Consider the following 24,211-nt stretch of genomic DNA (forward strand, 5'->3'; position numbering starts at 1 on the left):
TCTCGGAACATCACCCCTCTCCTCCAGCTCTGTAATCGATTCATTTTTGACCTACCATGGCCCTAATATGTGCCGTACTAGACCCCAGTGCCTCACCTCCTCTCTGTGTCCTGCAGGGTCCTCCACGTAAACCAGCACCTCTCCCATTCCTGCGCTGATGGTCTCGACGGTGAACAAAGCCTTCTTCATCACAACATTACCGATGGGTTCCACACCTTCAGAGAGGAGCGTTGGGACAGAACGTTAGAATGTATGATCCTGGACTGACTCGCACAGGGCTGTCGAAACACACGTCACATTGAAGGCAGTATCCAGAACAATCTCAAATCCATTCTTACCCCTCGAGTCCAACCTCTTGCACTTGGCTCTAATAAACATGTAAATCCTCCCTGCTCTAAACCGATCAGCTCAATGCAACGTGTGTGTGTGTGTGTGTACCTGGCCCATAGGCGCGGGCCTTCTTGGGGTTGAGTTTGGGTCGTAGAGGTGCGCCAGGCTTCAGCTTAGCCTTGGGGAACTGGGACAGGTAAGTCATCACTGAGTGTTCGTCCACATTGGGGTCCACGATCTCTTCAGGAGTTATCACCTAACAGGACGGGACAGGAAGACACATGTTCTTGTTAGCATGTTTCCTGGTTGAAGGGAAGCTGCGCATCCCGACGCAGTGCTCCATTAGTTGCCATGGAGACTGTACTACCCACAACAATCAACTGAGCGGTGTTGTGATTTTGTGTTAAAACCACATACCAGCCTCTTCCTTGGCTCAGAAAGTACCTGAGACTTTCTCACACGCGACCCAGACGTGATACAGACATGGTGACAGCCCGCAGAGACAGCAGGGGAAGGGACAGAGACGGCTTCTGAGCAGAAACCCAGCCGAAGGCGGAAACAGCAGCGACCACAGAGCCAACTGCCTGCACGCTATGCTGCGCCAGCTGCCAGCGCTGTGCCAACCATGCCAACAAAACACTGTCAGACTTTCACCAGAGCGGCCCTAAGAACCAGACCAGTAAAAGTTCAGTTCTAATCTCCCCGTGTAACGTTTTCACTCTGGATAAAATGTTTGAGTTGATTCTCTACATGACGTCCAGGTGAGCTCACCACCAGACTTCCACATTGTTCCGGTATGTTAATTCGGTTCTGTCCCGTGGAGGAGCAAACTCAGTGATTTCAAACCCGTCAAACAAACCACCTCAGTCGTCCTCTAGTGTTAAAGAATAAGGTGGTCTTTTTTTTAAAGATTATTTTCTGGTGAGTTTTTGTCTTTATTTAACAGAGGACGGTATAGAAATGGGGGAGACAAAGAGAGGGGTATGACATGCAACCAAGCCCTTAAAATACGCCTGGATGCTGAGGATCGGCTCCGGACACATGATATGAATGGTGGAGAGTCACGACCACGAAGCACGGTAAACAAGATGGGGTCCTCGTTTCAAGACGGGTCTGGTGGGTTGCAGATATCGACACTGACCCCTGATGCACTGAGGACAGTCCATCCCGGTTGACAGTCGGCGGGAGCCCTGTCCCTCCCTGCAGGGAGAGACGGCTCCGCCAGAACTAAACCGATCAACCGACCCAGAGCCGATCGCAATGCACCGCCACTGAGGACACGTGCCATGAGGGCCAGCCAGCTGAATCTCTCCGGGGCAGACTGAGCACATTCATGATAAGACTGTGGTGGGATTTCATTCATGACCCTGTGGCGGGCCATTAATGCTATTTCTCGTACCTGTGGGATGCCCAGCCAGTCGTCGGCTTGCTGCATGGCCTCGCGGGCGTTGTCCACTGGTTTGGTCTGATCCCACTGATCCCAGTCAGGACACAGACCTGCAGGAAAGAGGAGGTGAGTTGAACATCTCATGACAATATAATGAGATTACAATGACGACAGGACAGGGAGTTCTATCTATTGTATTTAAGGCAGTTTAGTTCAACACAGTAAACACTGGTATATGTACAGTAAGATGACATTCTCTCACACACACGAGTTGCAACACTTTACCCGTGGGTCAGGAAGTGAAGTGCCTTCGTTATAAAGCGGTATTTCTGTTGGATTGGGGACGTGAACGTCTCTACACAGAGAAACTGAGCTTCTTGTGTTACAGCAGACATGTCGCAGACTTGACGCCACCCAGCAGATACAGCGAGAATGCGAAGTACGTCTAATCTTTATTTGAAGGTGAACAGGCAGCAGTGATTATTTGGTGCAAGGTCACACATCTGGGTCTGTGGCGCTTCAAGATGTCTGCCCATTGGGTGTTATGATGTTCTGTCATTATCACAAACTCACATCCAGGTAAAGTGTGTCAGCGGCGGGGTTTTTTTATTCTACTTCTTCATAACTGAAGCCGATGGTTTGTTGTTTTTGGAGACTGCTGGAAATCTTCTGCTGCAGGGAACTAAAGCCGACTCTTATCTCTGGCTCAGGGCTGTGAGTGATCCACAGGTATGCCAAACATCCTGAGCATGGAAACCTCCTTTATGCCTCACTTTCCTTCACCTACACCCCCCTAATCTAACATGACTGTAGTGGGAGGAATGCCTCTCATCACTCCGGCCCTCAGTCTTCACTCTGGGACAGATGAGAATTACCCACCGATGCCTTCCCTGACCTGACCTCAGGTCTGTAGCTGTCAAACACTGTCCTATGCAGACGTAATGTAATGTTGACCTTGACGTTGATATGACGTTCACATTCATAAGAACATTCATGTGAAAAAGGTTGCTCTAGACTAGAGCAAGAGCTTATAGCACTTCATACTTGGCTGGTGGTCATCAGACCCTTTCCTGTCCACACACACTCTCTCGTCATTCACCTCCACCGACCCATGATGACACACACATAACATGTCCCAGGACACAGATGTTCCCACACACACACTCACCTGGAGCACAGCTGTCGACCAGGGCTCCCAGGGCCCGGCCGGTCTGCCAGTCCCTGTGGAAGTTGGTGATGGGAAGCTCAGGCAGCTTGTTCTGGATCCAGCCCAGCAGCCTCTGCTTTGGCGTCTTCTGTCTGCCTTCCTCCGCCTCCTCATCCTCATCCCACATGGGCATGGAGATGGAGTAGTGCAGGATCAAGGTCCAGATCAGACCCAGGATCAGCTTCAGGTTCCCATCCACGATGGCTTTAGAGTCTGGAGTCCAGAGGAAGAGAGAGGGGGGACAGATGTGAAGTCATGTTGACACCTCTTTACCTTGCCATAACCACTTAGAACAATCATACACACAGAGTAGACAAACAGACCATGTTATTTAGAAAAGCTTCAGTCCGATAAAAAGAACGGAGGCTGGTGCATCGAAGGCTGGAGGGGATTTGAACATTTCCAGAGATGATTTAAAGCTGCAGCGCTCCTACAAAATGGAAGATACTGCACGAGAAACGGCTGACCAGAGTCTGATCTTTGCTTCAGCCTCGAGTTTCAGAAGTAATGATCCGAGTGTTTGTTATCTGACATCCAACGTATGGCTACAGGGAGGAGTGGAATGCATACCTAGAGATCCTGGAGCATGTCTGGTAACTTCAACCCCCCCCAGCACTGACACCGCTCAAATAAAGCTTTTAAATGATTTTCATTTGAATACTACTCAACGAATACAACTGACTGTTGTGTTTAATGTGGATAATTCACTATAGATTTAAACTCATCCATGTGCAGCAGAATGACTCAAACGGCACATGGAGCAACGTGTTTGGTTGCTCCAACAGTTATGGCATTTGTCTGTGTTCAGACAGAGCACACAGGAGAAAGTGATGCAACCAGAAGCCAGCCTGGACACGAGGGGGGAGAACCACACACACACTTGATTGCTCAGGTCCATCATTGAGGAAGGAGTGGAGCACAGTGTTTGAGCTGATGGTGAAAAGAACACAGTGAAGGAGGAACGTTCTGCTTCTTGTAAGGACTTGAGGCCGATGAGGTGCTGATGGCCAAGGAGGTCGTACGCCGGGCTTTCTGCGGGGAATCTGAAAAGTTAAAGCTCTCGGTTTGTAACGTGTGAATCTCACTCCTGACAGCAGCTGTGTCCAGCTGGCTCTGTGAGTTCAGATGCTACTCTGACGAGGGCTGCAGAGAGCATGAAGAAGAGAAGAGAATGCCGCTGAAAGACTACATAAACAACTTTGGACCTCAATGTCATTTGTTTAGTTATTGCCGTCTATTGTTGGTAGCAGCAGCTCAACTCCAACAACAATAAAAGCTCCTCTCCGGAGGGTTTCTTTCTTGGATGTTTTGCATGAGGGTGATGGGGCTACAGTTGGGGGGCTGAATATTTAAGGCCTGCAGTGGGAGGGTCTGAGAGCTGTTTGTCCCAGGGCTGCAGAAAGAGGACAGGGTTGGGATGAATGGGGGGGGGGGGGGGGGGGGGGGGTCTGGGAACAAAGGCTGTTAAGACATGAATAAGCGCTGATGAGAGTTCCTTTGCCTACATGCAGAGCTACAAACCAGTCCACCTCAGCGTGCTGCTCGTCTGAAGTCATGTTCCAACAGAGAGATGGGCTCACCAGCTGCCAGCCCTACGATACACTACATGTCAGCTGTTCCCAGTGGAAAAAACACCCCCGTCACCCTGGGAACTTTGAGCAGAGCTGGATCGTTCTAGCAACTGAGTGCCAACTCGGTGCGCTCAGGAACGATAGAGAAGAAGAGGCGAGCCGAGATGCAGGAGAGTGTAAAAGAGAGACAGACAGAAGAAGAGATAGAAGGGTTGCCTGAAGACAGAGAAAGCTGTAGTCAAGACAAGTCAATTGTATTTATGTAGCCCAATATCATACATCTGCCTGAGGGGGGTGTGCACGTGTACCACAGGTTGGCACTCGCAGAAGGAATGCAAGTCAGCTGAAGCAGAGGTGTGTCACATAGCACCCGTCAGCCCCCACAGCACAATCCCACTACAGCAGGACCACAACAACAGCACACTGTGTTTAACTAATGAGTATTTAAGTGTTAATTAAATAAGAATTTCTTTATATAAAATTAATTTTTACAAAAAAGTAGTGAAAAACTGCCGTCCCACATTTTCTTTTTCAGGGCCGAAGCATTGTATCCTACAATGTGCTGTGACAGCAGCAGGTGATGAGCACCGACACGCTAGTGGCCTCACTTTACTGGCTGTAACAAAGCTGACCAGTGCAGGACATCAGCAGACGAGTGCCGTTCGGATATCACTTCTCATCGTGTGCGTCTGTGTGCTGCTCTTTGATTCCAGCCTCTCGCACACACAAAGCCACTAGACACGCAAGGAATCTGCCTGCATTCCCGTCAGACCACAGCGCACCGAGCCTGATGGAGCCCATATACGGACACAGACTGCTGCAGATCAGACTCCCCCTCTGCTGACTCATAACCCCCCAGACAGAGGGGCAGAGTCAACCCAGGCTACCGTATGGAGTATGCATGTCTGTGGTTGATGCTCCATCTACCCCCTAAAACGCCCATGACTCATCTTTTTGGCTCGTTTCCAACACATGACCATGCTTGTGTGACTTGGACTTTTATGTATTCTAGAACGAGACTAATATGTTAGATTATTGAAGATAGTATCCGTGTGTATGTCGACCAATAGGTAAAACATCACAGTCAGTACTGTCTTGGTCACATTTCTGTAAAAAAGGAAAAATAAAGAGGAACATTTAGGGGATCATCAGCAAAAGGGTTTTTTTTCATGTTATGCAATCACTAAAGAAAATGCTATTGTTACTGGATATCATTACTGGATTTTCAAGTGGCAATATTTTCAACTTAAGTGTCGATATTGGGCTTTATATTCTGATAGAAATGTGTAACTGTCTCCTGAAAAGTTTCCTAAAAATATATTGTGATGACTAAAAATAGTAAGTATAAGGGGAGACAAAAACATTGTTTTTCAATTTTGAGATTTTTTGGCTACTTTGCTGACTTCACATGTCTTCTTTCAGACTAGTGGAGAGAAAACATCCAAAATACACATTGAGCTGTTTATTTCACTACTTTGTCTATTTGCATCTGCGGTTTTCTCCTTAAGTCACAAAAAGTTACCACTAGATAATGCCTTAATTGCATATTTAGACATAACGTTTGAGAACACAGAAAAATACTGACATGGTGATATCTATTGATTGAATGTTTTCCCCAATTCACATGTCGACTCTCCTCGCACACATTTACTAAAGTTTGTACATTTTCAGTTCTGTAATTGGAATAAATTACATTCTATAAAGTCTTGGATTAAACTGGGAGGGAATTCATTTTTGATTTAGTCGACTCGCTATTATCACTGTCCCTAAGACATTATACACTCAACACTATCACTGTCCCTAAGACATTTATACACTCAACACTATCACTGTCCCTAAGACATTATACACTCAACACTATCACTGTCCCTAAGACATTATACACTCAACACTATCACTGTCCCTAAGACATTATACACTCAACACTATCCCTAAGACATTATACACTCAACATTACCACTGTCCCTAAGACATTATACACTCAACACTAACACTGTCCCTAAGACATTTATACACTCAACACTATCACTGTCCCTAAGACATTATACACTCAACATTACCACTGTCCCTAAGACATTATACACTCAACACTATCACTGTCCCTAAGACATTATACACTCAACACTATCACTGTCCCTAAGACATTATACACTCAACACTATCACTGTCCCTAAGACATTTATACACTCAACACTATCACTGTCCCTAAGACATTATACACTCAACACTATCACTGTCCCTAAGACATTTATACACTCAACACTATCACTGTCCCTATGACATTATACACTCAACACTATCACTGTCCCTAAGACATTATACACTCAACACTATCACTGTCCCTAAGACATTTATACACTCAACACTATCACTGTCCCTAAGACATTATACACTCAACACTATCACTGTCCCTAAGACATTATACACTCAACACTATCCCTAAGACATTATACACTCAACATTACCACTGTCCCTAAGACATTATACACTCAACACTAACACTGTCCCTAAGACATTATACACTCAACACTATCACTGTCCCTAAGACATTTATACACTCAACACTATCACTGTCACTGTCCCCAAGACATTATACACTCAACATGGTATATAATGTGCAGCGCTGAGTGAGTGGGACTATCATGTTGTACATCTGAACAACGTTACTTTGGGCAGACTTCTCAGACAAGACCAAATGTGTGCTAGATCTAAAAGTACAATGGTGGCTGCATACAAATGTGTGTGCACAGACACACCAAGTCAAGCCTGGAAAAGAGGGAGTGGTTGGAGTGACCAAACCCTGGTCCGAAAGTCTCTGAGGAAATGTCACACATTCCACACGGCCCTTATCACACATACACAAACAAACACGCACTCACACACAGTGTTACGTTTTATCATGTATTATGTTCCTATCATACAAAATGGGGATGAACTACATGAAACTTCAGCAAAACCCACAAAGAAGCAGAAACATTTGCTTCACAACTGTGACATGAATTCAGCTTGTAGCCTCAAACTTCCAAAAGCTGAAAATCATTGACCTGGAGCTCTCTTCTTTCCCTCCTCCCTCCTCCCTGCAACAAGCCACACTGGAGGTACTACACTTCCTCCTCTTCCTTTCTACTCCTTCCAGTCCGCCTCCCTCCGTCTCTTCCTTCTCTCCACTCCCTCCGCTGGAAAAAGTTCCTCCTGGTTTTTTAGCCTTAAAAGGGCAGAAGCAAACTGGATTCTGGCAGCCCTCCCATTCCCTGGGCTCTGGTTACAGACGGCGGGAGAACAGCACAGGAGAGGGAGAGGGGGAGGGAGGGCCAAGAAAGAAAAGAGGAAAAAAAAAAAAAAAGTACGGAAAAGTGCTGTGTGGGACATTTTTAAAAGCCCGCACTGACAATAGCACCCACTGAGGATGGAAAGAAATATGAAAAACATGAGGAAAAGTGGGAGCGGCAAGTAAAGGGACAGGCTAAGACAGGGGCCGAGAGGAGGACACGGGCATCACATAAAATGACGAACAAACTAAGGGGGGGGGTTAACAAATACCAGGCGGCGTTGATCAACTGTTTGTTTCCTGGAAACCTCTGAGAGAACTGCGATGAACCAGAAGAGCAGAGTTTGGGTTCCCGAGTAATTGATAGATCTCGGCCTTGCAAAAAAGGATTCAGAGCTGGAAAAGTAGATCCCCACCAGACGCGTTTCTGTAAAACCTTGTAACATAATCGACAGGACACAAAGCACAAACAACTGCAATCATTCAGTGCATTGTTCTTGATTTGATAAAAAAAATGATGTTTTACATTACAAGACATGCTGTGGCATTAGTTTATATGCAAGGGGCCAATTTATTGAAATATCAAACTGAACAATCGCAATATTTGTGACAGAGTTAAAGAATATGTTGCTTTATTTGTGCTTGTTCAGTCTGAACAGGAGGCATGGGGTGTGGGGGCATGTTTCCAACTCTGATGTAATGCAATAGCCTGAATACCACTGTACTGAATGGGAATGCGCACTCTGCTAATCCCCAGTATCCACTTGACCAGTTCCCTTTCGCCTGTGCAGACAGGAAGTTATGCTAATGATAATGAGCTGGCAGGAAGTGATCCGTTTTGACCCAACCGAGTGGCTAAACTCTCCGTTATCTCCCTCTCGGGCTAACATTCCTCTCTGCCCTTTGGCCCACCGTCACTGTCCCTTTTCTCATTTTTGAAATGTTTGATTACATTTGATGTTGTACGACATCCCGAACACAAGCAGGCTCTCAGTAGACAGACCGTTTAGATTCCCCCAATGGGTGGATACAGTTACAATCATTATCTGATGATGCAATTGTAGCACTCTTGGGGGTTGCTTTAGCATTCTTGCTGTAATGGACCCTTGGCTAAGCCTCGCCCCCTGCTGCTGCTTCAGTCGGACCCTGGTCAAAGCTGGCCGATGCTACGCTGTGATTGGCCAGTTTGCGTTTGAAGGGCGGGACTTAGCGAGGGGTCAATTACATCTAGGTCAAACCTGCATTGATGTTTTGGCCACCTAGGGGCAGTAGAAACAGGCTGTAAACACATTGTTGTCATATCATCACCTAACAAAGTTATCTGGTGAACTTTTTAACAAACAGTGGCTTATTTACACATACGCGTAGCAACATCAGCATCAATTTGGAGTTGTGTTTCTAGTGACTTGATGAATATAAGTCCAATAGCCACTCTCCTTTTAACTCCGTTTTGGTCTCCACCAACTCCTCAGAAAAACAAGTACCTGAAACCGATACGAGCTCAAGCAGTCAAGTTGTGGACAGACTTCTTTTTGCAACCAGATGAGTCGCCCCCTGAAGGCCAGTAGAAAGAATGCAACTGTAAGACACTTCCACTGACTCAACTGTGGCAGTTACACAGCAATACCTGAAAGTTGGGCCAGAAAACAGCAGGCGAGATTTTAGCATCAAAACCATTCAATACTGTACTGAAATAGAGATGTCAAGGATGTGTTTTATTGCTTAGGAATTCCATTTTTCCAACTGTAAGAGAAAGATTATATTATCTCATCTCTATAAAGTTACACATACTCAGCCCCCGAGGATAACTTCTTCTGTAAGCTTGTTTATCTCATTCTTTCAGTAATATAACAGGAGGAGACAGCCTGGTCGTTGCCACACAGAGGTCTGTCTCAACCGGCATGTCTCTGCTCCCAGGCAAAGAACCGCCAGGTACAAAGTTACACCACAGCTCTGTTTATTTCACATCCCTCCGTGTGGATGTATGACAGGAAGAGTTTGGCACAATCGCTGCCGTTCGTACTGTTTCGACGAACTCCACACAAGCTCAGTCAGGTAGAGATAAGGAGTAGTTTAGTGAAGGGGAATGAACTAATTAGTATGATTCACTATATTAATAAAACCATAACACATAAACTAGTGTGTGCTAAAGCTAAAACTCCACCATAAACAGATTTATGCCAGGTGAAATGATTGGTCCAAACATGGGTGTGATGAGCAGTGGAATATGAACATAAGCTGACACGCACAAGATGTGCATCCTCTTTGAACTCCTGATTTAAAGATAAACCTTCTAATTATCACGACAAATTAAATATACAGACGCATGCAAATCACATGCAGAGTTTATAGTGACATTATGAGACATGATGGCGAGCCTCAGCCTGTTTGACCAGTGCTACAGCCACTCTCCCATCTCCACCAGTTATGGCTCTTTCACCGCGTTCCTGGCCGACGACATGCGAGTTCTGCCCTGGATTTATCAGTACCGGTAATCATGAGTCTGCTGCCGGTGCCAGATCATGTGGGCTTTTGTCAAAACGGCAGAGAAAGAGAGAGAGATTACCTTTTGTGTGTTGATACCTCATTACAGTGAACACGGAGCTTAAGTCTGTGCTGGGACAGTGAGGAGAGTCTATGCTGCAGGGTAGAGCAGAGTTTAGCAACTGTTGAGGTTTTTCTATCTTCACAGCCTGCTGAAAGACTCAACATGATAACAACTGTGGATCCATTTCAAGTAATAATATCCCTCATCTCAGTGATGCTAATGACACACGTGGGGTAACTGTGATTGAAGCTGGTGACGCAGTCAGCAACCTCCTTTTCTGAAAAGTGAAGCCACAGCTGAAGTGCCTTAAAACCTGCATTATCTCTACTGTCCACCAGGGGGCAACTCCTCTGGTTGTATAGAAGTCTATGAGAAAAATACTCTACTTCTCTCTTGATGTATTCCCTCAGTAAACATTGTAAACATGAGTTTATGGTCTCAATCAATTGTTTCAAGTCTTCAATTGCTTTAGGGCGGGACTACCTTGTGATTGACAGGTCGCTTCCACGGCGTTGTCTGGCCTGGGAGTTGTCCATGTTTTCCTCTCATAACTTTAACCCTTTCAGTGTGTTTTCAGTCTCATTTTGGTCGCCTAAATGGGTCTCTCAGGGTTCGGTTGTACTTAGCTCCACCCTCTTGTGTCACTTCTGGTTGCAAAAAACAAGGTGGCGACGGCCAACATGCGAACCTGAGGCTTCAGAACTAAAGTCCACAAACAAATGGGTGACATCCCGGTGACTACGATCACTCCTTATATACACAGTCTATGAGCAGACCACATACAATAATTAACAAGAGTTTGGCAAGTGTAGGGTTAAGTAGAAATCCTGTTACAGTAGTTTAGTAGTCCAGTTTTGGGCAGTTTGTTAATCGATAAGTCAATCAATTAATCGCCAACTTTTATGAGATTCAATTAATCATTTAAATTTTTTTTCACTTTTTTGGAAACTTGTTTATTCGCTTTCTTTCAGAGCGTTAGATCAGGAGAATGATAGCTCTCTCATGTCTGTGCATTAGCTTAGCATATAGCCAAGAAACAGGTAAAGTGTAAAAATCACAAGTTGTTGTTTTACTGAGGGTATGTGGACTATATTTTGGTCGGGCGCAGTAACTTCCACATGCAACCTGGTACATAACTGTTGTTTATACACTTGGATTTCTATATAGATTAAACAAACAAGATACAAGAAAGTAATTTGTGAGCTCGAGAGTGATTTCTTTTTCTTTAGGGCAGATCCATCCTAGATGTCCATCTCACCGTTTTCTTGTCTTTATGCTAAGCTAACCAGCTACTGCAGCCAGCTTCACATTTTTACCGTACCAACAGTTAGTCTTTTATTATCAAGTACAAAAACATTTGCTTGTTTCAGCTTGTCTAAACTGTTCTACATAATTGTAAACGTTGGGTTTGGGATTGTTTGAAGAGGTCACCTCAGGCTCTGGGAATTTTAGACATTTTATAGTATAAATGACTAATCCATTATTTATTTAGGATTGTTCTTTGCACCCCTAGTCCAGTTCCACACTCCACCACTGTGACCTTTTGGATGGAGAAAATGACTGGCGTGTCTAAAGTAACTCATGATGACAGTGTAAAACTGGGTACTGTTGCGTATCAAGCAAAGGAGAAATGAAAGAGGTGTGGACATCAAGATCCACAAAGGGCAGAAAGGTTTAAAGCGAACTGCTGAAAGAAAAGAGCGAGACAGCGAGAGCTTCAGACCGAAGAAAGAGGGAGGGACCCCGTGCATCAATGCTGAGCAGTGATGGCAGTTTTGTAATTTGTGGTAAGGGTTGCTGGCTGGGTGTGCCCACTTTCTGCTATGAAAGGAGGAAGTAAAAGAGGAGCTCGGGCTGCTCTCTCATCTTCAGATTAAATGACTTAACAGGAGCAGTTAGGATGAGGGTGAGTCAGCTGGAGACACAGACAGACGGTGCTGAGTAGGATGGCTCACAATAGTACAATGTTCTGAATACTACCTTACTACCACCCTCCAGCCATGAGGTGATCCATCCTCAGCAGCTCCACCTCTCCCTGTCCGCTAGGATGAAGTCTGGGGTGCTATTGTATTTGACATGAGATAAGAACAGTGCCATGGCCTCACCTGTTGGCTGTAGAAGGAAGCAGCAACATGTGCGGTGGAAACCGTGAAGTCAGCCAGACATTTCCCCAGCGAGGGATGACAGGGACTCACTCATGTCTGACTCACACCGACTCGGTCGCAAACCTCTTCCTTTCCTTCCAACCACAGACTCTGTTGATAAAGGTGTCGTCTCAGAGAGAGGCCTGTTGTCCAGGTGTGGACAGGGTAAAACATCTGATCGGGTTAGGCACTCTGATGTAGAGTTGCTCCGATACCAGTATCAAAAAGGCCTCCTATACAGTCTAAATGACTGGATCGGGTGTAGAGAGTATGTGAGTCTATGCACTGATCGGATATCACGTTACCACTTCATTCATCAGCTTATTTTCGCTACACAGGAACAACAGTACAACAGCATGTGCAACTGTCGCCAGCGAGGAGAAAGAAGAGAGATGGCTCACTACTTAGCTACCTCCATCATCAGCTCCGGAAAACAAAACCATGGCCGCTTCTGAAATCGATGATTGAAGTAGCTAACGAGTGAGCCGCCTCGCTTCTTTCCCATCTCTGCTGAGAGCTGCATGTGCAACGAACAGTGCCGATCTGACATCTTCAGGTTTCGGATTCGGTATCGGGAAGGAAAAAGAGTATGGGAACAGCGCCACTCTATGCAAATCTCAACTATGAATCAAATTAACAGCTAGATTAGATTTGGGACCCAATCTATTAAAGCACCCTTTTGAGAGCCACTCATTCACTGCAGTGAGGTGATCTATTCTGTCAGAGATGAACACAGGAAGGCTAAGTTCTCCTTGTTTTGTATTACAGCTCAGCAGAAAAACTAAATACTTGAATTTACTTGCAGTCGCTGTAAAACCCCCGTGTTGTGAGCAGGTACGAGGCTACATGCAGGCAAAGCCCATTAAACCCAGTGTCCCCGAGCACGAGACACAACCTCTCTAATGCTGTGGAGACCCAGCCACAGCCCGCTGCACGACATGAGCACAGACAATAGCCCTGTGTGTGTGTGTGTGTGTGTGTGTGTGTGTGTGTGTGTGTGTGTGTGTGTGTGTGATCAGCTCTACTATCCCACTAGGCCCGAGTTACATCCCGGCCCACAAAGTTTGCCTCGGACCGGCCCTGCTCTGCTCTGTCAGGCGGCAGGGGAACACAGAGAGCCCGGGAACCCCCTCTGCACAGTCAGACCCCCTCCTCCCAAAAACAACCCACCTCAAATGTGGACAGCCGAGACAAAAGCACTACGCCCCTGGACTCCAGGGAAACGCCTGAAAACACACCAGTACTGTCCCAGACACCGGCGACTCTCCTCTCGGCTTATTTAACACTTGTTCAGAGACAACTGGACTCCAGTGTGTTTTCACCCCTTTCTTTACAAGCAGACTTTTTTTTCTTTTCTTTTTTTAACTGGGCAGCAACATGCTCAACTTTATTCGACCCTGCGTGCATGCATACTTGCACTTTTCTCTCCATTGTCACCACCTATTTGACATTGTAATCTTGGCTGCTGCTTAGCACCACTCGAGCTAATTTCTTCAAGAAAACCTAACTGGTATGCACAACCAGAGAGGGGACCACCTGGATTAAGGTGGAGCTGTGTTACAAACCAAAAAGGCACTCGATCATCACACGCTGTGTGCAGACGTCTCTCACTCACCTATGGACACCAGCTTAATGTTCTCCTTGTCCAGGAACTCCAGGGCCACCGACACGTTCTCCAGCTGCATCTGGCGAAAGGTGGGCCTCTGGTTGTACTTTCTGAACATCTTCTTCTGGGACAGGACCTCCAGGAGCCCGATGAGCCGCAGCCCATCGCCGAGGTCCGTCTGCAAGTTGCCGAGCCTCTTGTTGACGCATTTCAGGTGCTCGTTACACCAGCGGGTGAAGGTGTTCTGCTGGATCTTCTTCCACGGCGCATCCTCGGCCAGGTCCTTCTCCGTGGCGGGCATTTCTGCGTCCTTGTCCGTGGCGAGAGCGTTGGGAGCGGGCGCGGCGCTCTGGTGGAGCCGGGGGTGTGAACCACTCATTTTTATGGTCTCGGCTGTCTCTTGGTTCGCTGGCGTCCACTCTGGGTGGAGTCTGCTCGACTCTGCGTGGCCGCTCCCTCCTTCTCTCCCTCACTTCGTCGCTCGTCTGTCTGAGAGGAAAGCAAACGAGAAGAGAGGAGTGGACTCAGTGAGACTGCCTTATAGCCCGGAGACAGAGATTTTACAAAGAAAAGTAGGCGGTTATGGCACCGGAGAGCAGAAAAGGGAGTCATGTTGGACAGAACTGAAGGTGCACGTGACATGCTCGCGTAAGGCGCCAGCTGCAACAAAATGAGACACTTTTTCATGTCCAGCACTCCCACTTTAAGAAGAGACTGACCCACTGGCCAACTGAAACTTCAAAGATGGCAGTCACTGATGTAAGAAAGCACAATCCGCATACTCCCCAACCCAAGAAGTAACACAACAGTAAAGTTGTATTTTATCGGACATTGGTGTGATGAATCCAACTTTACAGCCATGAAATAAACATACGTAGAGATGTCATGTATTTTAGCCTGCTGCTCACAAATATTTAAAGTGTGTTTAAAGGTTTTTGTCTACCAGACTATGGATTCTATGGAAGACGATTAGGGCCACGTGGAAAATGTATTTGAGTTATGAGATCATCAAAAATGCTCCATGGCCCAACCCCAATGTCCCCCTCCCTAAGGCCTTAGGTCCTGAACCCTCAGGGACCTAACTGACATCAACTGATAAATGGTTGAAAAATATCTGAAGAAGCGGACAGCACCCACAGAGACATTTCACGACAATGCCAAAACCTGTTACGTACACTTGTGGGGTTTTATTTGACATTTTGAACTGCCTGATTTGAAAGTCATCCAGGCTTACAGAATGTACGAGAGGTCTTTTTTTTTGTCAAAAGCAGCATCACTAAACTAAATTAAAACCAAAAATGGTTGATGAAATAAACCAGGTATTCATCTGATTTCATGTGTTGTTTTTTATATGTAGCCTACCATTTTAATACCTTAATGTTAATGGAGTGTTTCTGTGCCCCCAGTAACCCTGTGTTTTAACGTCACAAAGCTGAATTGTGGGTAATTCCCTCAGGCAAATGGAAAGGGCCCCCACGCACTGGCTGATTTGACAGAGGGACAGCACAAACCGTCAGCGGGAACGCGCCCCAACGTCTGAGTCTGTGAGTGTGGACATTGGGATTTGTCTGATAAGATGCTCTATAATAAAAGGTGACGCATTACAATTACAGCTGCACTGCCTGTCCTCTAAGTGGGCGTGGTCTGAAATATTTCTATTTCCTAAATTCGTTTGCTAGAACTTAACATTTCGACACAGTTTGGCTGACGTTAACACTAGACTGGTGCCGATCTGGCAAGAGTGTGTTGCTGAGACACACAGGTCTTGAAAAGGAATTCTGACTTTAAACTCAAATACATGTTTCACACGTGGCACTAATATTCTTCTGTAGGAAGCTGCAGTGAAAAGAATTCCCAGCCCTGACGTATCCCTGATTATTTGGGGATAGTCATATCCCTCTTCCTCCTTCATCCCATCTTTTTTCACAGTACCGCTGTGGCTATTGGAGGAAGAGGGGGTTGTTTCCTGAGCCGGTATAAACAAGGTGACACTGTGGCAGACGTACAGAGATCAAGGCCCCATGTTCAGGGTCCCTGTTTAGCTCTTCTAATGCTCATGTTGATGAGTCCCGGGGAGCAGAGGAATAAATATTTGAGAGATCCAGTGGGATATGAGCACCAGCGACTCCCCAATAAGGTCACACAGATATGTTTGTTTGTGTCTGTTGGTCTGCATGCAGCTCTGTTCAACTTTCCTTTCCTGTGCAGAACTTTGTTTGTGTCTGCAAGCATGGACAGTGTGCTTATCTGTAAATGTCAGCCTTCATCCCTGTGCATGTGTGTGTTTGTGTCATGTCACAGTGTGTGCAGCCTTATCTTTACAGAGGTTACAGTGTCTAGACACCAGCGTCTACCCGCCTCCTCTGTTTGTCTTCACTGTAGCTTACTGACCAAACAGCCAGATGAGATCAGACTCCAAGTGTGCACTATATAATGGAGGAGGGGCTGGGGGGGTTGTTTCATGAACTGAAGTGACTACAAATAGAGATAAAGAGATGAGGTGGCAAATATTATCATCCAGATGTCTTGCACATGTTCCCATTGTCATTTCTGTTCTGTTGTCATACAACAAAGCTCCTGGGAAAATGATTAGAAGGGACGCTCAGCCCATTCTACACATGCTGTTCAGTTTATAGCTATGGGGGACAGCTTGCTCAGCCTGTGGAGACAGTTGTGTGAAGTCCTCTGTGGCTCTGAAGAGACCTTTATAAACTCTGAATGTGTGCTTTTGCACAAATTTGACCGCTGGGCCGTGTGCGGTCTGCGTTTATTTGCCCCACAGCCGATGTACAGACTGTACGAACATTAGCCTTAAGCTAGCTAGCAACACGCTCATCGGCTGTGTGTGGTGTGTGACAGCTCAGCCTCAGGCTGATCTCAGAGCTCATCAGGAGCTCCAGTTCTTTCTGTTCTTTCTCTTCAGTCTCTCTTCGTCTTCTTCTCGTCTCCGTATGTTCATGCAGCAGATTCTTCACGTTTGCTTTGCGTTGTCTCAGAACACCGTCTCGCTGTCTCAGATTGTCATGAGAATTCAAATATTTGACAGAAAACCTGTTATAAACTGAGGGCGTGGAGTTGCATTATGGGAATTGTAGGATCCAGCCTTAAAGTCAGGATATCCCGACCTCTGCTGCTTCCCTTTTCACCATTGTTTTTTAAATCTATTATTCACAAGTCCCCCAACTTTGTGAGCTGGAGTGCTCCTTTAACATGACGAGATAAAAAACTAAATTTCGTGCTGGGAGTAATGGAACAGCAGTCGTTAAGACAGAAAGAGAGATGTGACTCTGCAGCTTGTCTGACTAAGCGAGGAGCTCAGTGCCAGGAGCCACAGGAGGCCTGGAGCCACCAAGAGGGCTTTTCCTGTGTGTGTACATGTGTCTGTGTGTCTGGTAAATGGAGAATCTTAAGAATGCCCCTCAACCCCATAACAACCCTGGAGCCCCCAGGCTTAATGACACCCCAATAAAAGAGCCCTATCATTGTAACACACACACAGATACAATCCGGCACCAGCATGCTTCAACGTTCTCTGGGCTATTTAAAATAATAGAACAATACATTTCGATAGTTTGGAGTAATTCAGCTCTGGTTCCTGTAGGCGCGTCATTTTCCTTCATTACGTACATGTATACTTGCAACAGTTTACAGGCTTTGGCCCGAATTAAAATGGAAAAGTTATGACGACAGTGGATGCCGATTGTGGCAGAGCAGGAAGGCAGGGCAGATTAACAGCAGCAGAATTTATTGGAAAGCTGACGTGAGGAACTTAAGACTTAAGTGAATGGATACATTGAAACAGGCGTGTTTAGAGGTATCCTCTGTGGGTTTAATTCATACTGAATTTCAGAAAGCACAAGAAAGTCAGTCAGAGTGATACAACTGGTGAGATATTCACTTGTGGTCTATTGTTTCAATGGAATTTGCCAAATAAACAGGGGACAAAACACGGGGGCGGGGACAGAAGGAGCTGACCAAGACACATTAAGATGTCTCAGGATCTGAAGACCAAGCTGTCCTCTCTGGCTTGTCATCTGGCTCCCTCTGGTGAGTATTTATAGTACTACACCTTCCAGTTTCTGTCTTTGAATTGGCTCCTCTGCTACATTTTCTTTCCTCACTGTTTTGGAAATTGCACTCTTTTCATGTCCTCTTGGCACTTCTGCTTTTCTAAACGTACCCACTTGTTATTTGCCCACCCCCCCAATTGCAAAAATAATAGTGATCTTTACATCCATAATAATAGTCGTAATGTCCACACATATATACAGGGAAATAAAACTAACTAAGTACATTTCTTTAAGTATATAGGTACAGGTTTGTGGTACTTTACTTGCGTATACATGTTCTGTTTACATTTCTTTACAATAGCACTCCACTACATTAAATATTGTACTTTTTACTACACTACATTTAATTGCCTGATTGATTAGCTGTACTTAGAGATGTTCCGGTACCATTTGTTCCTTTCCGATACCAATTCCGAAAGCTGGACTTTTGCATTGGCCGATGCAGAGAAATTCTCTCTCTGATATTCATATTTCATATTGCTGTAAAAACATCTCCTTTAAACAACTAGATTTATTCAAGTTTCTCACCAAAAACACATCATGATAACGTTACATTAACCTTCGCTCAATACTAGTTTTCACTGAATGGCGCTTGAACGCATCACAGTGTAGCTGAATGCAACCTCCGGTAACGTTCGCTGTAAGCTCCATTAGTCAAGCAGGATTGTGCTGCTAACAGCTCTCATTAACTAGCTCTCCTCCTGCTGATTTCAACACACATGTATTAATATTGTCGCATTATCAGGGTAGAAATAGCGTGCGCAAGGGTTTAACCACGTGTGTGTAGTCCTACCATGCACATGTGCAGTAGCTCTTGCGCAGGATGTACGGATCGGGAAGCGTCATTTTTGTTGTTGAGCATCTTTCGTAGTAGTTCCATTAAAGCCAGTTACACTTGCGAGGGTCTGCGGGACATACATTTCATCATCAGAGTATCCGAATTGTGTACCAGCAATTGTGAACCTATAGCCTGAAAAATATAGTGCTTATTTTAAAGAACAAACAACATGGAATGCCACTTTTAATACAGCATCAGCCTGCAATGATACTTCTAGTACAGTACAAGCCTGCAATGATGCTACTGTTAGTACATCAGCCTGCAATGATGCTACTATGAGTACAGCATCAGCCTGCAGATACTACTATTAGCACAGAACCAACTTGCAATGATACTACGATTAGTACAGTACCAACCTGCAATGATACTACGATTAGTACAGTACCAACCTGCAATGATCAACTATTAGTACAGAACCAGCCGTAAATGATACTACGATTAGTACAGTACCAGCCTGCAATGCCAACAACCTTCTCATCATCACTCACCACACCCGATCAGCCACAAGCTGAGCAGAGCAGAGCTCAACAAAGGAAGTTAGATGAACGTTGCATGAAGCACCACTAACCACAAGACGCACACATAGAGTGATGTGAGGAAAGAGAAAGAAGTCAGATGCACAGATTACAGTAAAGCTATGGCTTCTGCCTTAATATACTGTGTGGTGTGTGTGTGTGTGTGTGTGTGTGTGTGTGTGTGTGTGTGTGTGTGTGTGTGTCTTTTGGTGGCACTTGTCGGGTGAATGTAGGCCAAGAAGTGTCAAATGTTCAATATTCAAAGCCTAGAATCTTCAAACACATTTTTCTTAACCGTGTTTTAGACGAAGGGTGTATCGGAATGTTCTGACCAAACAGCATGAAACCATGCCAGAAAAGGTTGGAATCAACTTCACCATGGGAATAAAAGAGGCACGTTACAGTCTTTCCGTTTTAAGAACATGGAAAGAGAGGAGTAACATTGGGGTTAAGATAATGATGAATGTGGGGGCAGATATCATCACGATTTCCAATTGAGACAGTTTTACTCATGACAGTCATAAAATGTATCTTATTAGATTTACCTGATCAGATTCAGAATCAGCTTCATTGGTAGTATGTGTGCACAGGAATTTAACTATGTTTTTTTGCATTTCTCCCAATACACTATAACAAAAAAACAGCTGTGAGCTGGACAAATAAAGGAAAAGATGAGACAGGACTGTAATGTAAATGTGTGCAAGAAAGGTGTGTAATGAATTAATGTGCAATGATCAGTTCAGAACACCAGTTATATAAACAGTCCCATAGGCACAGATTCTTGAAGTTGCTCCTCTACTGAATGACATATTTTACCATCTTTTTGGATGATTGAAGTCCTGAAGTCACACCCCACCCAGATAAAGCAACAATGTGCCGTACTGACATTAAAAAGAGTATTTGTGTCGAAATAAATAAGTGAAAACAAACAACATACAGTAAATACTGAATAAAACACACATATAGTCTCTGGTTTCTTTATGAAATAACCAAATATATGTTCTGCACCTTTGTCATCATTTTCATCTCAACATGTATCGTGTTCAGCTTTTTATTGATTTTACTGTTGTTTTATTACCATTTGTCATAATATTCAAATAACTGATTGCTTTTTTAAAAATGTATGTAAAGCCCTTTGCAACTTGTTTTGAAAAGTGCTTTATAAAAAAAGTGCCATATTATTATGTACATATATACACGTGTACAGTACATACATAGGGCTAGACACACACATCTTTAAACATGAATGCTTCTTTAGAAGTTCCAACAAGTTGTCTTACTTGAAATGTGTTGAATAAAGTATGGCTCCGTCATTTGATCGATCAGAAACAATTCATAGAGAAGGTGTAAAAAGCTAAATTGATTTCGAAATGTGAGGGTCTAAAAGTCTTCACCTGCTATGCAGAAGAGCGTTAACAATAAAAGCAAGTTTGTATGAGTGAAGATCCGCAGTGACGTAGGCTACTGCACTTTCAAACCTCATGAACGAGGACCGTCGGCCCGCCAGTGGAGGGCGCCAGCGGCCACCCCCCCCCCCCCCCCCCCCCCCTCCGGTAAAAAGCTCCAGTGCAGTCAGTGTATTACCTTATTTGGTGCGGAGCCCCTAATTGTAACACCGGAGAGATACTTCGGTCCGCTGTTGCTGCGGGTGAGGTGCACGCGGAGGAGCGGGCTCGTGCGTGACAGTCCATAAACAAACTTAATGTGTGTGAAGTGAGATGGAGGGCTGGATGAGCTCGTGGCGCTTTCCATCCAGCTTTCCATCATCTCCTGTGACCGACCACCGCGGGGTCAAACTGTCCCACCGTTAAATGTGTGATTAAAGAGACGGTAACCCACCGTGACCCGCGGAGTCATGAGAGCTTCATTAGAAGGTTAGTGCTATGGATAACGTGTGTCACACACACTCATACATGACAGACAACCTGAAGACACCCATTCACAAGATTCTATTCAATCTCCCACAGTGATAAGTCACGCGCAGCATCCCTCTCACTCCCAGCAACGAGTCCGCAGCGGGACTAAACTTACATGAGGACTGTAGTCTGTGATCTCCTGGTACGCGTGTTCTGTCCGGTCCGCTCAGTCAGTGCGCGCAGCAGCAGCCTGCCGTCCCTTTGGTCACAGAGGGTGTGTTCGGTGTGTGGCCGATGGGTATGTGTGTGCTGCTGCAGCGAGGTCCCGGACCTCCCTCCCCACGCGCAGTCCCGGTGGGGGGAAATGGGTGTATTGGTTGTGCTGGTGGCGTAAAGGAGAGAGAGGGGGAGAAAAAAAAGAGATGTTCCCTCCGCTCTTTCGCTCTTTCTGTCTCCTCAGTCTCTCTCTTTCTCTCTTTCTCTCTCCCTGTCCTCCACCGCGAGAGCCTTAATTGGTAAACGGGTAAAATAAAAGAGGTGATGGGGTGTGACTCTCTCTCTCTCTCTCTCTCTCTCTTTCTGCTCTGTGCCTCTTTTTTAACATGGGTGACGTCATGACCGCGCCTTCGGGATTTTAAAGGTATGATGTGACCGGCCCGTGCAGAGCCCCTATCTCTACCATCTTCTTTCTATTTTACCCAGTGTGTGTGTGTGTGTGTGTGTGTGTGTGTGCGCACACGCGTGCGTGTAAGTGTGTGCGCGCGCGTGCGTGTGTGTGTATGTGTGAGGGAGAGAGAGAGAGAGAGAGGTAGGTCCCCACACCTCTGCCCTCTCTTTCCTGTTATGTTATTGTTCAGACTAGTGATGGACTGTAATGTCATGTAGAGAATATGGGGAGCTGAGTTTCTCTCTGTTAAACCCTACTAACCTCTGAAGAGTGTATGTGTGTGTGTTTGTGTGAGAGAGAGCGAGAGATAGATGGATCGTGTGAGTGTATGTGTGTGTGTGTGTTTGAGTGCTCTCCAGCTGAGCATTGGCTCAGGAAACAAGAATGTTCGGCCTCTGCTGTGCCCTGTGTGCTTACAGTTCAGCAGTCTGGTGGGAGGACGGAGGGAGAGGAAGAGGAAGAGGGGAGGCTGTGGGGGAGGTGGAGTGAGTGGGGAGATTAAAGTGAGAGTGGAGGGGAACAGGGAGGGGTGATAGATTGAAGAAGACATTAACATCTTTTGAATATATTATATTTCTCAGTTCACTTTTAGTGTAATTGTGTTTTTTTTAGAAACCTTAAAGGAATAGTCCCAGATTTTGGATAACAGCCTGAACTGTGTTTCAGAGAGATCGTGAGACTTGTTGACTTCATAGCAAAATGTAGAGGTGCTGGTAGACAGATGTTTTAACACAAAACAGAGCCTGTCTCTTCTGTTACCAGCCTAGCTTTAGTTGTTTTAGTTTCACATTCAGGCACAATCATAAGAGTATCAATCTTCTCATGTAACTCTCAACAGCAAAGTAGATTCAGAATCAAAGTTCAACGAATTCAATAAACATGTCAGGCATCACAGCAGAGACTAGCGGTAGTCACTGCATAGTCCACCAATAAAACCAGAACACTTTTGTACAGATCAAACAAACAAGCTATAAGATATCATTATTCTGATGGTTTCTCGTACTGGGAGGAGAGTCTGGTGGGACTGGGCTTCAGGTCATTCAGATGATCTGTAAAAATGACAGATTCAGTGTAACATTATACTGTCGTGCTTTATCAGGGCCATAGAAAATAAAACTTCTATGGGACAACCATGTACAAGCAGATACATTTTGTCTTGAATGGAGGAGCAGCATGTATGTACCAGGGTGCAGTGGCGGGCCGTGCATTTTATACCTGGGCCTTCAGTGCTGTCCTGCAGCTGAAACACCTCCTAATAACCTCAATATGCAAACTACGCTTATTTGTTTCTAGGGGTGTAACAATACACATATTCGTTTTAAACCATTCGGTAGCAGGCTTACGAACCGAACAATACGTTTGAATAATACTAGTACATTTGGAAAATGCAGAAGCTTAAATTGTGGGAAATATAATGTTTTCGGTGGACTGCGCTCACGTAGGAGACAACGGGCTGTGACCTCTGAACCCGAAACAAAAAAAACAAAAACAAAAGACAGCTGAGGCACCGCGTGTGTTCTGGGAGGCTACGCTAAACGCGCTTAACAAAGAATAACTCCATGCCTGACGGTATGCTTCATAATTAATGGACAATGTATCTAGTCAAAATCAATATAATTAACACAATGACAACAACAAACTCACAAGAACCACTCACATATATTCATATGACAACAAAGCATGACTAATCAAGAGCTGCACCTGAAAACTGAGCTGCCCATTAATGCTGACATAGTTATAGGCCAGCTAGCAGGCTCTGGCACATCAAAGAATACGCCCAACATGTCAAACTAAATATCTGATTCGTTGAAGACTATGACAATCAACAATATCGTCCCCATTCACTTAAACTGCACATGGATGCACTTGTGAGTCTGCAGGCCTCTGCTCTGTTCTACCTAGAGACACAGAGGTGAGATCTGATTGGATAAAACAAGCTGCACTGGAAGCAGAGCAACTGAGGAAGACAGGAGCTGTGCAATGAGAACATAAGATAATGGGAACAATATTTTTATAAATTATAATACATGTAGTGTATTTAAGAAAAATGACTAAATTATAAAATAGATATAGCTTTGTGATTCTGTTTTGGCCAGCAGAGAAGGCCTTCCTGGCCCTGACGGCCCACCACTGCCAGGGTGTGTGGTGATCAGAGTACTAATTTCAAGGTGATTGCAAAGGAAACCAAAATGATAGGACACCAT

The 24,211-nt window shown here is 45.2% G+C and overlaps 1 protein-coding gene across 4 annotated transcripts in view; it reads right to left on the reverse strand.

Annotated features, from left to right (window-relative positions):
* flna (filamin A, alpha (actin binding protein 280)) overlaps positions 1–21,632 on the reverse strand; it is a 47,390-nt gene extending 25,758 nt beyond the window's left edge. For all 4 annotated transcript variants that reach the window (XM_079273791.1, XM_079273789.1, XM_079273790.1 and 1 more), the window contains exons 1-6: positions 21,516–21,632; positions 14,071–14,550; positions 2,886–3,137; positions 1,730–1,827; positions 439–586; positions 97–215 (exon numbers count right to left, since the gene is read on the reverse strand). In XM_079273791.1, coding sequence (XP_079129917.1) covers positions 97–215; positions 439–586; positions 1,730–1,827; positions 2,886–3,137; positions 14,071–14,440 — 987 coding nt within the window. In that variant the 5' untranslated portion in view covers positions 14,441–14,550; positions 21,516–21,632. The remainder of the gene's footprint in view (positions 1–96; positions 216–438; positions 587–1,729; positions 1,828–2,885; positions 3,138–14,070; positions 14,551–21,515) is intronic.
* Between the last annotated feature and the right edge of the window lie 2,579 nt (positions 21,633–24,211).

This window comes from Melanostigma gelatinosum, assembly GCF_949748355.1.
Source record: "Melanostigma gelatinosum genome assembly, chromosome: 8".
In the NCBI taxonomy this organism is placed as follows: Eukaryota; Metazoa; Chordata; class Actinopteri; order Perciformes; family Zoarcidae; genus Melanostigma; species Melanostigma gelatinosum.